At 44.9% G+C, this 12,512-nt stretch overlaps 2 protein-coding genes across 9 annotated transcripts in view; one reads left to right on the top strand and one right to left on the bottom strand.

The window, feature by feature from the left end:
- Window positions 1–12,512, top strand: part of CASTOR2 (cytosolic arginine sensor for mTORC1 subunit 2) — a 74,937-nt gene that overhangs the window by 52,051 nt on the left and 10,374 nt on the right. For 3 of the 8 annotated variants that reach the window (XM_058854166.1, XM_058854169.1, XM_058854173.1), the window contains one exon: window positions 1,192–1,236. The exons of 2 other annotated variants lie outside the window; for them this stretch is intronic. In XM_058854166.1, coding sequence (XP_058710149.1) covers window positions 1,192–1,236 — 45 coding nt within the window. 3 more of the 8 variants (XM_058854167.1, XM_058854170.1, XM_058854171.1) reach the window with 2 other exon arrangements.
- The window catches only part of RCC1L (RCC1 like), a 37,204-nt gene continuing 30,914 nt past the window's right edge, over window positions 6,223–12,512 (bottom strand). Inside the window, exon 12 of the mRNA XM_058854159.1 lies at window positions 6,223–6,507. Coding sequence (XP_058710142.1) covers window positions 6,238–6,507 — 270 coding nt within the window. The 3' untranslated portion in view covers window positions 6,223–6,237. The remainder of the gene's footprint in view (window positions 6,508–12,512) is intronic.

The following is a 12,512-nucleotide window of genomic DNA, read 5'->3' as shown; positions in this document are numbered from 1 at the left end:
CCTGTTTTCTTTCATACAGACCAATCTGAAAAACCTTTTAACTGGGGTTATTTTCCATTATAGAGTGGTTTGGGCTGGAAGGAAAAGATCATCTTGTTCCTCTGTTTCTCCCTCTTTCTAAACATTTGCATTTCTGTTGATGAGGATTTGCAGTAATGCAGATACCTCTTGATGCATTCCAGGATAGAATAAACACTCTGTGGGAGAAGTTCTTTGCTTATAAATAATCATTTATTCCCTCTAATTTGAATGGAAAGCAACATTTTACTTATCTTTTAAAACTGTCAGCTTAATTCTGTGTTTGTTAACAGCGTAAACTCGTGTCCCTGGAGCATTCTGGGCAATTTGCAGAGAAGTTAATACATATTGTGCTCAGCACAAGGAGGCAAGGGCCACTAGGTTGATGAAATGTCAGCTCTCCTTACCTAGCCCAGGTAGATTTTTGGCATACCTGAAGTTGCAGGTGATGTTAATGCAGTCTGAGAGATGTTTCTAGCAGTTTGCACCATGGGTTGTGCAATACATGTAATCAATAGGCTGTTAAAGAAGCTGCAGGTTCCCTCTTGCTGGGTGATTTCAGATAATGCATTAAATACAATTGGGAATGATAGGGTTAACTGCCATAGACTGGCTGTATTTTACCTGAAGATCTTTCAACTGTGGGGTGTTTTTTTTGTTTGCATGGTGTATATTAGAAATGTACACAGCTCCCATCACCAAGCAGGGACAGCAGTGCACTGTGTGAGTGTAGGAGGCAGGTGGTTATGCCCTGTGGATTCTGTTTGAAAAGCCAGGCAGGAATTAGGAGCAGGGCACAGTCTTTTAGATGGAGAACTGGAATCCAGTGAGATGCTTTGCAAGATGATCTGTGGCAGACACTGGTCCCAGCCCCCAAAGCTGGTATTCTCAAATGGAGCTCCTCTTTGCTGGAGGTTGTTTAAAAATACATGTCAGTGAAACAGAGCTCACAGGCTTCCTTGGCTGAGGGCCCATAGCTAATCACTAGAGATTTCACATTAGAGTCTTTCAGAGTGTCTGTTTGATTAATGGTTCATATTTTGCTGATCTGAGACTTTTTATTTTATTCTTCAATTTAATACATATTACTTATATGAGTTAATATGTTTTAATTCCATCTTAAATCCAGTGGAACAATCTTTACAGTGGAGTTGGCTTTTTTTTTTTGCACAGCAGCAGCAGCATGTTTGCAGAGGCTCGTGCTTGGACATGCAGCTGGTTAGTAGGATTCTTCACAATCCCGTTGTATGCACTTCCCTGGAAGTCTCTTAAAAGTAAGAAACCAAAGAACTCAGAAACACCATGGAACTGAACCTCAGTGCATTATGCCTCAAGGCTATGAGGGATAACCCTGCTGCTCTCCCAGGAGAGAGGTTTGGTATGTCAGGCTGTCACAAAGGTATGTGCAGAGAGGCTGGGTGGGAATGGGAATGCATGTTTGGGTCCACTGAGATGACCTTGCAAAGTCCAGCTGGTTTCCCTTGGCCTAAATTCGAGTACGTTAGAGCAAAATCTGATTTTTACAAGTTCACACAGTCTGTATGCTGCTCCCTTCCTTTTAAATTAAACATCCTTTTCTTTTCCCCAGGCAGGAAAAGCCCCAGGCGCGCTTGCATTGTGGCTGTGCTGTCTGGGGACAGGCTGTTTGCTGCGGCTCTGGCACCAGCGCTGCAGCAGCAACTGCAGCCGGTGTTGGATAAACAGTGCCCCTCCATCTGTTCAGCCCTGGATTCCTGAGGATGCCTTTTCCCCCTGCTTTTTGCATCCATGCAGGAGGAAGCTGGTGCTGTCTAAGCACAGCCATGCCCAAGGGTTCATTAACAAGGAGTTGTGCCATGTTTGCCTGCAGAGCTTTGATCTTGAGAAGGGCACTCAGCAGCAGCACCACTGCTGCCATATCAAAGGCCTTTATCCTTGGCACCTGGGGCTGGAGACTCAGCAAGGAGGAGCTTTGTAATGAACCAGGAGCCTTTCTCCTGAGAACTGTGAACTTCTGTCTCAGTTAAATGTGTGTTTGCTATTTTTCAGTGGTACAAGCGATCAGTTATTGTAAAATCCCCAAGTGGTTTGTATTGAGGAGAAGTCTGTGACATATGCAAGTGAACCTACTGCTTTTGACACTTGTTTCTCTTAATATTTTCAGTCCTGAATGACAAATGGGCTGTATTCTTTGTGGTTAGCATGGACTACTTGCAGAAGTCTCATGCATTCATGCCTTCACAGTTCAAAATAACTTTTCAAGCCAGTTTTTCCAGCAAATTTCCTCTTCCTGAGGTTAATTGTCGAAGATCATAATAGCTAGGTGGCAGAAGTCCACAAAACAAGGCAGTATTCCCCATGTAAAAATGTATCTTAGTACACTCAGTAAGTTTTTGTATGCTATTCCTTCTCCCCTAACAGCACTACTTTAGTCCAGACCTAACACTGACATGCCAGCTAATTCATTTTCATATCTTTGCTTCCTCTTTGTCCTGCTTTCTTGGGTTTTTGCTCATGTTCACAGGAGCAGCTCTGCCAGGCTGGGCTGTAGCTGCTGCTTTCAGAGCGCTGCTGTCAGTAGTGGGGTCTGCTGTGTGCTGCAATGGCTTTTAAAGTCAAGAAGTCTCTCCCTGAGCTGACAAAGTGCTCTCCAAGTGGCTGCATTGTGTTTTTAGTTTCCCCACTCTGCCAGCGTTGTTTTTGTTCCTGTGTGTGACACCAGTGAAGCACACAGCACGCTGCCTTCCCATCTAGGCAGTCCAGGGTTTGGTTTATTTATAGGTCAGGAGAGCATGAGTGGCATTTCCAGGTTTAGGGAGATGGAAGAGAGAAACAACAGAAGGGAGCAGCTTGCTAGCAAAGAAGAGATTATTTGTCAGATTATGTCTCTTGCTCTTCCTGGAATCAGCTCATTTTTTTAGAGGACTGGCATGAGAAAGGCAGAAGTCCTGGGAGTGCTGTGTTGGTCAGGAAAGCTCTGTGCTGGGGGTTCCAGAAGCACAGGGGACCCTTCCCCAAGCTGGTAGGGTGACATGATGTGGGAGCTTGTGGTGTGCCACTGAACTGATTTTATTTCTGCATCCAGAGGCTTTGTGACTGCTTTGGCTCTCTTTAGGTTCAGAGATAGGAAGTGTAGGAAAGGAAATATTTCTAGCTTCTGGAAACTTTCTTCTCTTTTTTATGTAGCACATAGTCTGGAAGCAAAAGTCTTTGTTGCTCTGCCAGTATGGCTGTTAAGAAGAAAAGATAAAAATATGCCAAAGAAGATTTTAAAGGAGCACCAACAGGCAATGATCTTTCCAGGAGATAAAAAAAAACTTTCAGTTTTTTCCTCAGCAGCTCTTACGTAGTGGTTCTCCCCCACTCTCTTATTTTTGTCTTCTGAACTATCACTCTGAGATAGAGAAAAAACAGTATTGAGAAATTTAGTGTCTGCACAGAATCACAGCCTGTCCCTTTAAACTACAGAAAAGCCTTAGTGGAATTTCTATTCTGGGAATAGTTAATTCTGTTTGAGGTTGGGCAAGAGAGAAGCACTCACAGGCTTAGTAGCAATATTTTTACTCCATTTGTTTTTTCTCTTAAGGATTTGACTGCCTCATTTATTTGATGGAAAGTGCATTTATTGATCAATCCTTCACTAAGGAGAAAATCTTGAAGAAAAAGAGGGTGAGAGAAAGAAAGAAAAGCAACCAAACAAAAAGCCTAAAAGACAGTATTTGTAGCTGTAGTGCTGTTATATAATAGCCATTATGTAATGTCTGTTGGTTCCAACTAAAAATATACTGGAAGATAACTTCCAATTCATTGAAGCATTTAACTAGCATCATCCCAGGGTTTCTGATTCTGGATTCAACTCCTTCTGCAGATGTTGAGAAGAACTTACAAGTCCCCTAGGTAGCACAGCAACCCATTCTGTCTTTTATCCCTCTTCTTGTCCACTCTCGATTTTTTTTTCTTCTAACTGGAGTTTTAGAAATGGTAAATCCCTCTTCAGGTCACCTCTCTGCACACCCCACTGACCATGCCATTGGTCCATAGAGCCTTTCTCTTAATGCTTTGTTCAGCTAAGCTTTAAATGTCTATGGCAGACTCTGGGTTCCAGGCCAAGCTGAGCGTAAAGCGTAGCAGGGATTAGATTTTGCAGCAGACATTGAGAACTTGACAGCTTCATAGGTAATGTTTTACAGGAAGTGGTTCTCCTGTAGCTGAGCTGCAGCTAAAAGCACCTTGCATTTTCCATCCTGAAGCTTCCCCTGGAAGTGCCAGCAGGACCTGCCCAGATGCTCAGTCCAGCTACAATTGCAGAAATGGGCACCCCAAGATACCCAGAGCTGGCCATGGTGAGATGCAGACCATGGTTTGTCCTTCCCCTCTGAAGCACAACATCAGTGTGGCTGGGCAGAGCCTGGAGCACCAATTCCTGAGCAGCCCAGACTGAGCAGTGCTGCACAATGGAGGTGCCTTGGGCTTGAGGGCAGTGGCAGCCTCTCTGGGGAGGGAAGAAAACATCAGCTATGACACCCTACACTGAGGAGGGAAGAGGACATCAGCTATGACACCCTCCACTGAGGAGGGAAGAGGACATCAGCTATGACACCCTCCACTGAGGAGGGAAGAAGACATCAGCTATGACACCCTCCACTGAGGAGGGAAGAAGACATCAGCTATGACACCCTACACTGAGGAGGGAAGAGGACATCAGCTATGACACCCTACACATGGTGGGTGTGACAGCTGTGGTCCCCTTAACGCAAGGGAACATGACAGGCTGCTGAAAGTGACCCAAGGAGGAGCAGCAGGGAGGTGACCCAGACATCAGCAGTGAGCTGCACCAATGATAGGCACCCAGCAAGGTTTCTTGATTTGGACAACAGAAGTCTAAATAGTGCTGGCTGAAAAATCCATGAGCAAAAAACCTCCTTATATCCAGGATTTCAGTCTGCACAGAGCCTTACAATATTGTAAATAACAAGATGTAGGACAGAATTGTGTGAGTGCTTTAATTAAAGCTTCGTGGTAGTGCTGGGGGAGGGTAGTAGACATGTTATCACCAGAGACAAAGCTGAGCTGTGGTTGAAGCAACTTCACACAGAGGGATTCAGAAAGCGGGGTTTAGACTCCCATCTTGTGCTGTAATTGATGTAAAGCATTGCCATTTCTGTTCATTATTGAAGGTACTGTTCTGTACCTAAGCACTAAGAGTGTGTGATGGCATAAATCTATATTGAGGTTTGTTACTACAGTAAATGCATCCTGCTAATGAAAAATGGTCAAGGACATAATAGCTACATTGCAGGCATAAGGTGAGGAGAGAACTGTCCAAGCCCTCCAGAATCATTGTTTTAATCCCCAAATGTGATCAGCAAGGGGTTTTGTTTTTCAGAAGAGCAAAGGTTTTGTCTGTTTTCAAGACTTAGAGTATTTGTTTTGCATGAATTTACGCAAGAAGCATCTTGAGATTGCATCCACACAAGCATTATGTACACCAAGTGACATGTTTTGTTCTTGAAGGTGCAAAAGTCATTAGTACCTCTCATAGTTATTGTTGTTGCTGTTGCTTTATTACAGCAACAGAATGAAGCAGGAGTGCATGTAACTTGTAGGTAAACTCAATTTCTTCTGCAGGAACAGATATGTTGGCCAACTAATGAAGGGAACCAGTGGTGCTTTGTGTATGCATTGGCTACATGTCAGCTGCAGTGACAAGGGCAGTTATGTTGTGTCAAGTTTTAATAAAGAGGAAATCCTTGTAAGCAGAATTAAGATTTTATCCAACAAGTATTTTTGTCTGCTTGCTTTTAACTGGAGGAGTTTCTACCACAGGAATGTGCTTCACATCCTAGTTCATGGTCACATGCAGGAAGCCTTGCTGCTCTAAGATGCCTGTGTAGAAAGGGCAGCAGGTACTGGGTTAAAGCAGTGGATCAGGACATAGAAATCGTGTCATGTGTGATCAGATGTTTTCTCCTGGTTCTGTGTTGATGCTTGTCTCTGGTAATTGCTGAGTGATGTGGATGCTTACTCAAAACCACAGCAAATTAGGTGAGTGATAATTGTTTAGGACTCTGGGATACAGATTATAGACTCAGGCCAGCATGATTTGCTTTCCCTGGGGTAAGATACGGTGTGCAGTGCTTATTCCTTTATTTGTATAAAGGCAGGGAGAGAGTCTATACAAAAACCGTTTGCTGAGGTGTGTGTGAATAGAAACCACCCTCCATTTCCTTGTGTTTCAGATCACAGGTGGCAGATGGGGAGAAAAAAAATATGTAGCTGTGGAAAAAGAGGCAGAGGATTTACTACTGCCTTGCCAGTCCAGCCAGGCACAGTTAGAGCAATACACTCACCTTGGTGCACTTCTCTTGGTGACAACAGCAGCATTTTAATTGAAGACATGACCATAAATCTTTTAGTGCCAGGAAAAAGCTGGAGGTCTGAAGCATGGAATAGGGAACAAGATCCACTGTCCTGTACGTGCTCTCCCGTGGGAAATGCATTCATTACATCCTGAAAAGGCACAAATAAACCAGGGAGCACTGTATCAGTGATATTGTTGTGAGATTGTTATTTAAAACACTGTTTCACCTGGAAGCTCTGACCAGCTCTTAGACTGGAAATCAGCTGGGTTTGTTATTGTGCCTATGTTTAAATTGTGCTTTCCTTTAAATGCCTTTAGTCTACATCTTATATTAAAAATCCACATAATTTTATGGTCAGAAGATGCCCTGGCTGTTCCTCCTGTACAACAGTTTCACCACCAAATATGCCATAGCCATTAAATCACCCCCTGCAGTGACCTGCATATCTTTAAGCATTTAAATGACTTCTCTAAATTAAGCTTTTAGGATTAGTCATCATAGATTTGCAGCATCATTGGTGTGTTGCCAAGGACCCCAGTTTTGTCACCATGACTACTACTGCAGGGTTCCTGAGAAACACAAACTGCAGGGAAGTTTATTCACGTGCCAGAATGCGAGTGGGTGAGTGATGATGTTTCACCCACTGCAGCCAGAGGAGCACCTGATTGTTTATATCCAGCACAGCCTGGAGGTGGGCCTCCAGAGGGGAGAAGATGGTTATCCATCCAGGGAAAATCACCATCATACTTACTTGTGTTGTCACTTGTGTGTGTTCAGTAAATAGTGTGCTTGGAGAAGATTGGGAGGTGTGTGCCTGTTCTCTGAAATGCTCTTATCCTGTGGGGATTATCCCTTCCCAGGAAAGGCAGTCCTTCACCATGGGGTGTGAAGCTGCAAGAGAGCTGATCCTGTGATGAAGTAATGATAAAATCCCCTGGTACTGCCTACTGAAATGAAGTGTCGTGTTTGGGAGATATTTTTAAACCTGAGCACTGAAAAACAGAATGCCATGGTTTGTCTCCAGTGGGGAATATACAACCCAGCTCTTCTCTGCTATTGCTTCTTTAAATATATGCCTACCTTGAGCAAGGGGAAGCTCCTGGCCCCTGTATTCATTTTCTTCAGATATCTGGGAATTAAGTCCTTAGAAATACCACTGCTGGAAACTCTTTAAGTGCCATCTCTTCCAGTTTGGTGCTTTTTTATTGTTTGAAAACCTATCCCTGTAGCTCTCTTCCACCTTCTCCCACAGCATCTTCTTGGATATCCAACATACCTGAGTTTACCTGGGAGATCTTGAAGACAATGTGCATTTGGTAGCATCATCTGGTGTGGGTTTCCCTATACTGTTGATTTTTGTGGCTCACCTGCTTTGTTTCATAATGGCTCAGGACCAAAGTTGTCCTCTTGGCTGAACCTCCTGTCTTCTGGTACATGTCCTGGACTCTCCTACTGAATCTTTCAACAAAACAGTGCCAGAAATCATCAGTTCACATGGAAGAAGGGTCCAAGTTTTGAAATGTCCTATATGATCCTTGGAGGCAGAAAGAAATCCAGGTTCTCAGCTCCCCATCAGCTCTGCAGGCACTTTGTCCTGCTCCAGGCAGGAGTGCTGATGAGCAGGCTGCCCAGCAGTGTTCTTAGTGCCAGGCAGGAGCAGAGCCCTTCTCAGAGTGTTTTTCTTCATGCATGAACCTGCCTTTTCCATCTCACCCCACCCCATCCTGCTCCCCATCTCCTCTCACAACATCTCACAGATCTTGTAGCTGAGCATCTCTGTAAGGCTGGCTGCCCTGAGTGTGGGATCCTCCCTGTGCTGTTCCACCAGCTCTGGGCCACCAGCTTGCCATCTTGGCATGAATGCCTGAGTGGGTTTTTTGTTTTTGAAAGAGATTCTTTGAATTAAAAACATAGCAAATTCCTGGTGGAGGCAGCTGATGGATTATGCTCTGTGAGTGCTCTGTGCCTGGGACTTGCTCTTGTGTGATCCTTCCCTGACCTTCCAGCAACAGTGCCAAAAACCTCAGTTGTGGGTTACAGATCAGAAATGCAAAAACTTGCTGAATAATTTCAAGGTGCTAATTGCCCCGCACTGCAGCTGATCCATTGATCTGGAACACAAACAACCTCAAGGTAATTTTCCGTCTGAGCCAGTCTGGGGCTTGCGCAAGTGCTGATGTTTGTTTCCTTGCTTTTTAATTTCCTGCAAAGAAAAGCTTTTGTGTTGTTCTCTGTAAGATGCCCGTGCCTCTGCCTCAGCCAGCAGCTGCTCTGGAAGGCCACACGGGGATGGAGGAAGTTGATACTGACAGTACCCAGTTCTGGAATTGAAGTCTGGGGGTGGAAATGCACGATCCTGCTCAGTCATGTTGTGTCCCTCTATCAAAACTGTTAGCCTAGTCCTCGAGGTATCAGGTGCCTTCTTTGCCCATCTTTAGTCCTGTTTGGGACAGACTGGGAGCAAGTCAGACTCTTTGTCCTGTTCTAAAAATCCTTGTTTGGCTAGATAAATACTTGGAGGCAGAGGCTGCTGGGGTTGCACATCTCTGAGGATTCAGACATCCCTGTCTGTAGCAGCTGACCACAAAATCCAGCACTGGGCCACTGCTGGAAGTGCATCCTGCACAGCAGAGAGTTAATTTTCCTGGCTCTTGCTTCCAGCAGCCTCAGCAGAAGCTGTGCCTGTGCAGGGTTTGATCCAGGGGGTGGAGGTGTGGGATGATGTAATGTTGCCAACTCCCTGCACTGGTGGGAGGAGGTGAGATAAAAAAAAAACTCATCTGCATTCATTTCTCTCTCCAGCTTCTATGCACTGGTTCCATTTACCTGGAAGACTTGGGTTTGTATTTTTCAATAAAATCAGTGGTTGTTTTTCTTCCTCAGGGTAAGGCTGGTGTGGCAGCAGGATGGGGCTAAAGGGAGCATCCCTCCAGTGCTGGCAAGGCTTCACCCCACGTGCACCCCTCCAGAGCAGGGGGAATGAGCTTTGCAATCCTATTTCTGGAGCAGTCTTGTCTGCAGGTGGTGTGTGCATGTAAGCAGAAACGAGTAGCAGTTGTCTACCCCTGAATCATAAGCAGATTTTGAAAAATGTAACACCTATCTCCCTCCAGAAAACCAGCCCCTGCAGAGACTCAGATAAGCTCCCGTGCCTCAGACCCCTTTGGATGGAATGCTGCAGGCTGTGTCAGAGGGGAAGGACAGCTTTAAGGTGGCTTGTAAGCAGGCAGAGGGGTGGCAGGGGAGAGGGAGTCATTGGCATTATTTGCACTCCTTGCCTCTTTCTGGGCTGGCTGGTAGATCCTGTCCCTCTGGCAGAGTTGCTGCTTTGGCAGGAGGTGAAGGGTCACTCCCACACCTTTGAAAGGGCTGCAGTGACTCAGCCATTGCTTTAAGGACTTCATCTATAGGAAAGTAGGATCTGCCTGAGTGAGTGTGTGCAGCCCTTACAGGTGTATGCTTGGCTTTTCAGAAATGGCAGATTGATTTGGCACCTCCCAGCCAAGGAAAGATCTTCCCAGTTCAAACACTACTGAATATCCTCTCTGTCCCTCCACAAATTCACAGATAGAGTAGGAAAAGGGGAGTAGAAAGACATCTCACAAATTGGAAACTGAGCTGCTGTGAATCCTTTTCCCAGCACCACCCTGCATGCCTGGCAGTGTAGACCCCCTTCCCTAAATTTTTTTATAAAGGCCTTGCTTGGGAGCTGCTGGATCATGTTGGCTGCAGAAATAGTTGTGATCTGGGGGATAGTGGGTGGGACAGTTTAGGAAAAGTAGGTACTTTACATAAAAAGTTTCCATCTGTTTCAGAATATTCCCTTGCCCCTGCAGTTTGTTTACATGGACAGTGAAGCTTCAGTGAAGATGGCTGAGCTGATTTAGTGTCTGCTGTACAATCTCCCATTCTAACCTGGTTTTAGACATTCAAATCTTCGTGCAGGAATTTTCCATGCTGCTTTGCGTTAGCTGTGAAATGCTTCAGTTGTGAGATGTAAATAAACCTCTGCTGAAGAGGTCAGCTGGTTCTTGAGAGCAAGGTTTAGGAGAAAGAGGGGGTTTGTGCCCACTTTATGGGTAGGAAACTGAGGCACAGAAACATTGGGGCCAGATATATAAAACATCAATCTGTTACTTCCTCACTGCACAGTGTGTGAGTTTATGAACTTTAACAATGTTCTTTTGACAGTTGTGTGAGTGGGATAATACCTAAATAGGAAAATGAGATGACAGGTTTCACAGCTTCCCTGTTGAGGGTGTTTGGAATTTAAAAAACCCTCTCAGTTTTGCATGCTCTGTTAGGAGAAAGTGTCAGAAACACAGAAGCACACAGAGGTGGCAAGGTTCCCTGGCTGTGGATCCAGTCCTGCAAAGATGCCCAGGTGCATCAAGAGCAAATCTGAGATACACAGAGAGCAATAAAAGACACAGAAATTAAAGTTTGAGTCTACTAATTTTTATAAAATAAAGATAGTGTTTGTCTTTCCCTCCAATAAAGGTCTTAGAGGACTCCCTTGTCTTCTGTCCCTGTTGCTGTGATCCTGGAGAAATGTGCTGTCACATTTGTTGGTAGCAAACTTATTATTTAATAAGTATGTGGAGCTTCAAAAATCCCTGCCATGGCCTGGATGTCTCCCTGCTGCTGGTGTGTGTGAGCTGGGGACTCTGCACTCCTCATGTCTCAAGTCATGTTTGCAGGGCTGACATCTGTCCCTGCCTCTGCACAGCCTCAAAGGGTGGATACCCCATCCCTGGACACATTCAGGGTTTGGTTGGACAGGGCTTGGAACAAACTGCTCTGGTTGAAGACATCCCTTCCCTTTGCAGGAAGGTTGCATGAAATGGCTTGGAAAAGTTCCTTCCCACCCAAACCATTTCCTGATTCTCTGATCACCTCCTATATTGTCCTCTGAGGAAAGTGATAGCTGACCAAATTATTAACATAAATGGAAAAAATAGCAAAAGCTGCTTGGTCATGGGTGTGCTGACTTCTCCGAGGATGATCTCAAGCTTGTTGGCATGTGAGATGATTTCAGCTGGATTGGAGCTGTGGGATTTTCTTCCTTTTCCTGTGCACATAAGCAATAACTTTTTGGACCTAATAACCATGTTACCCAGCTCAAAGCTAAATGATGAGCTTTCATCTTGCTTGGCTCTTGTGCTTAGCTAAGTCCTTTGGTGTGGGAGTGCTCCGTGGCCCTCAGATCAAACTCACACCAAGTATTTTCTGCCTGGCAGCCACTTCTCTCTGCTGCAAACTGCCCACAGGATCTTGCTTACAATTTAGGTGGCAGCAAAAATCTTTGCTCACGGTTATTAAGTGTAAAGCTGGCAGCCTGTGTTTTGAGGCCAAAAGAGAAGTTATTTGTATCCTCTGTGAAGTAAAGATTTGCAGTGTAACATCCCCAGGATGTTTTTGCTGCCCTGGTGGGCTCCTGTGGAAGAAGCACAGTGCTGGATCACTGGCTCGTCCATGCAGCAGAGCAAAGCATTCTGCAGCAAAAATTTCTGTACTTCCAGAGTAGTAAGGACCATTGGCATTGGGCAAGAGCTCTCTCAATTTATTATGAAGTTGGCAACACTTGTATTTTTAATATATATTTATATATATTATATATATATTATGTAGCACTTCTATTTTTAATGACTTACAGTTGGAGCTCTCTCCCAGTGCTGTGCCTCCTGCTGTGCAGGGTGTTTGAGGGGTCTTCAGGGTAGAAAATGTAGGCAGAAAGAATGTTGTTTTTCTGATGTTGTGTAGACTGACACTGTCAGACTGATTCTTTGGTCAGAGTTGTAAACTAGATCTTCCTTTCCTGCTTTCTGTGACTTCTTTTGGCATGCAAAGACCCATGAGCTGGAATCTCATCATCATCCCATCATCCTTCCAAGGATAATTTAGGAATGTCACATGGAGCAGCAGCTCACAGTACTTACAGCGTTGCATAGTGCTCCAGCGGCAGCAATTCAATCCTATTTGGGCTCCAGCCAATGTTTGTTGTCCTCCTTGGAAATGGTATCGATTTTGGAGCTCAGGAGCCGATTATGGCCAGTGTGATACTCAGCACCTCACATCCCAGGATGACATGTGCTAGGGAAGCTGCTCTGCTTCAACTGGGGCTGCCAGATGGGCCAGTGAGGCTCTGGACAG

The sequence above is a fragment of the Poecile atricapillus genome, chromosome 21, assembly GCF_030490865.1.
Source record: "Poecile atricapillus isolate bPoeAtr1 chromosome 21, bPoeAtr1.hap1, whole genome shotgun sequence".
Lineage (NCBI taxonomy): Eukaryota > Metazoa > Chordata > Aves > Passeriformes > Paridae > Poecile > Poecile atricapillus.
Note: the sequence above shows the minus strand (reverse complement) of the source record. Positions and strands in the feature narration are given on the sequence as shown.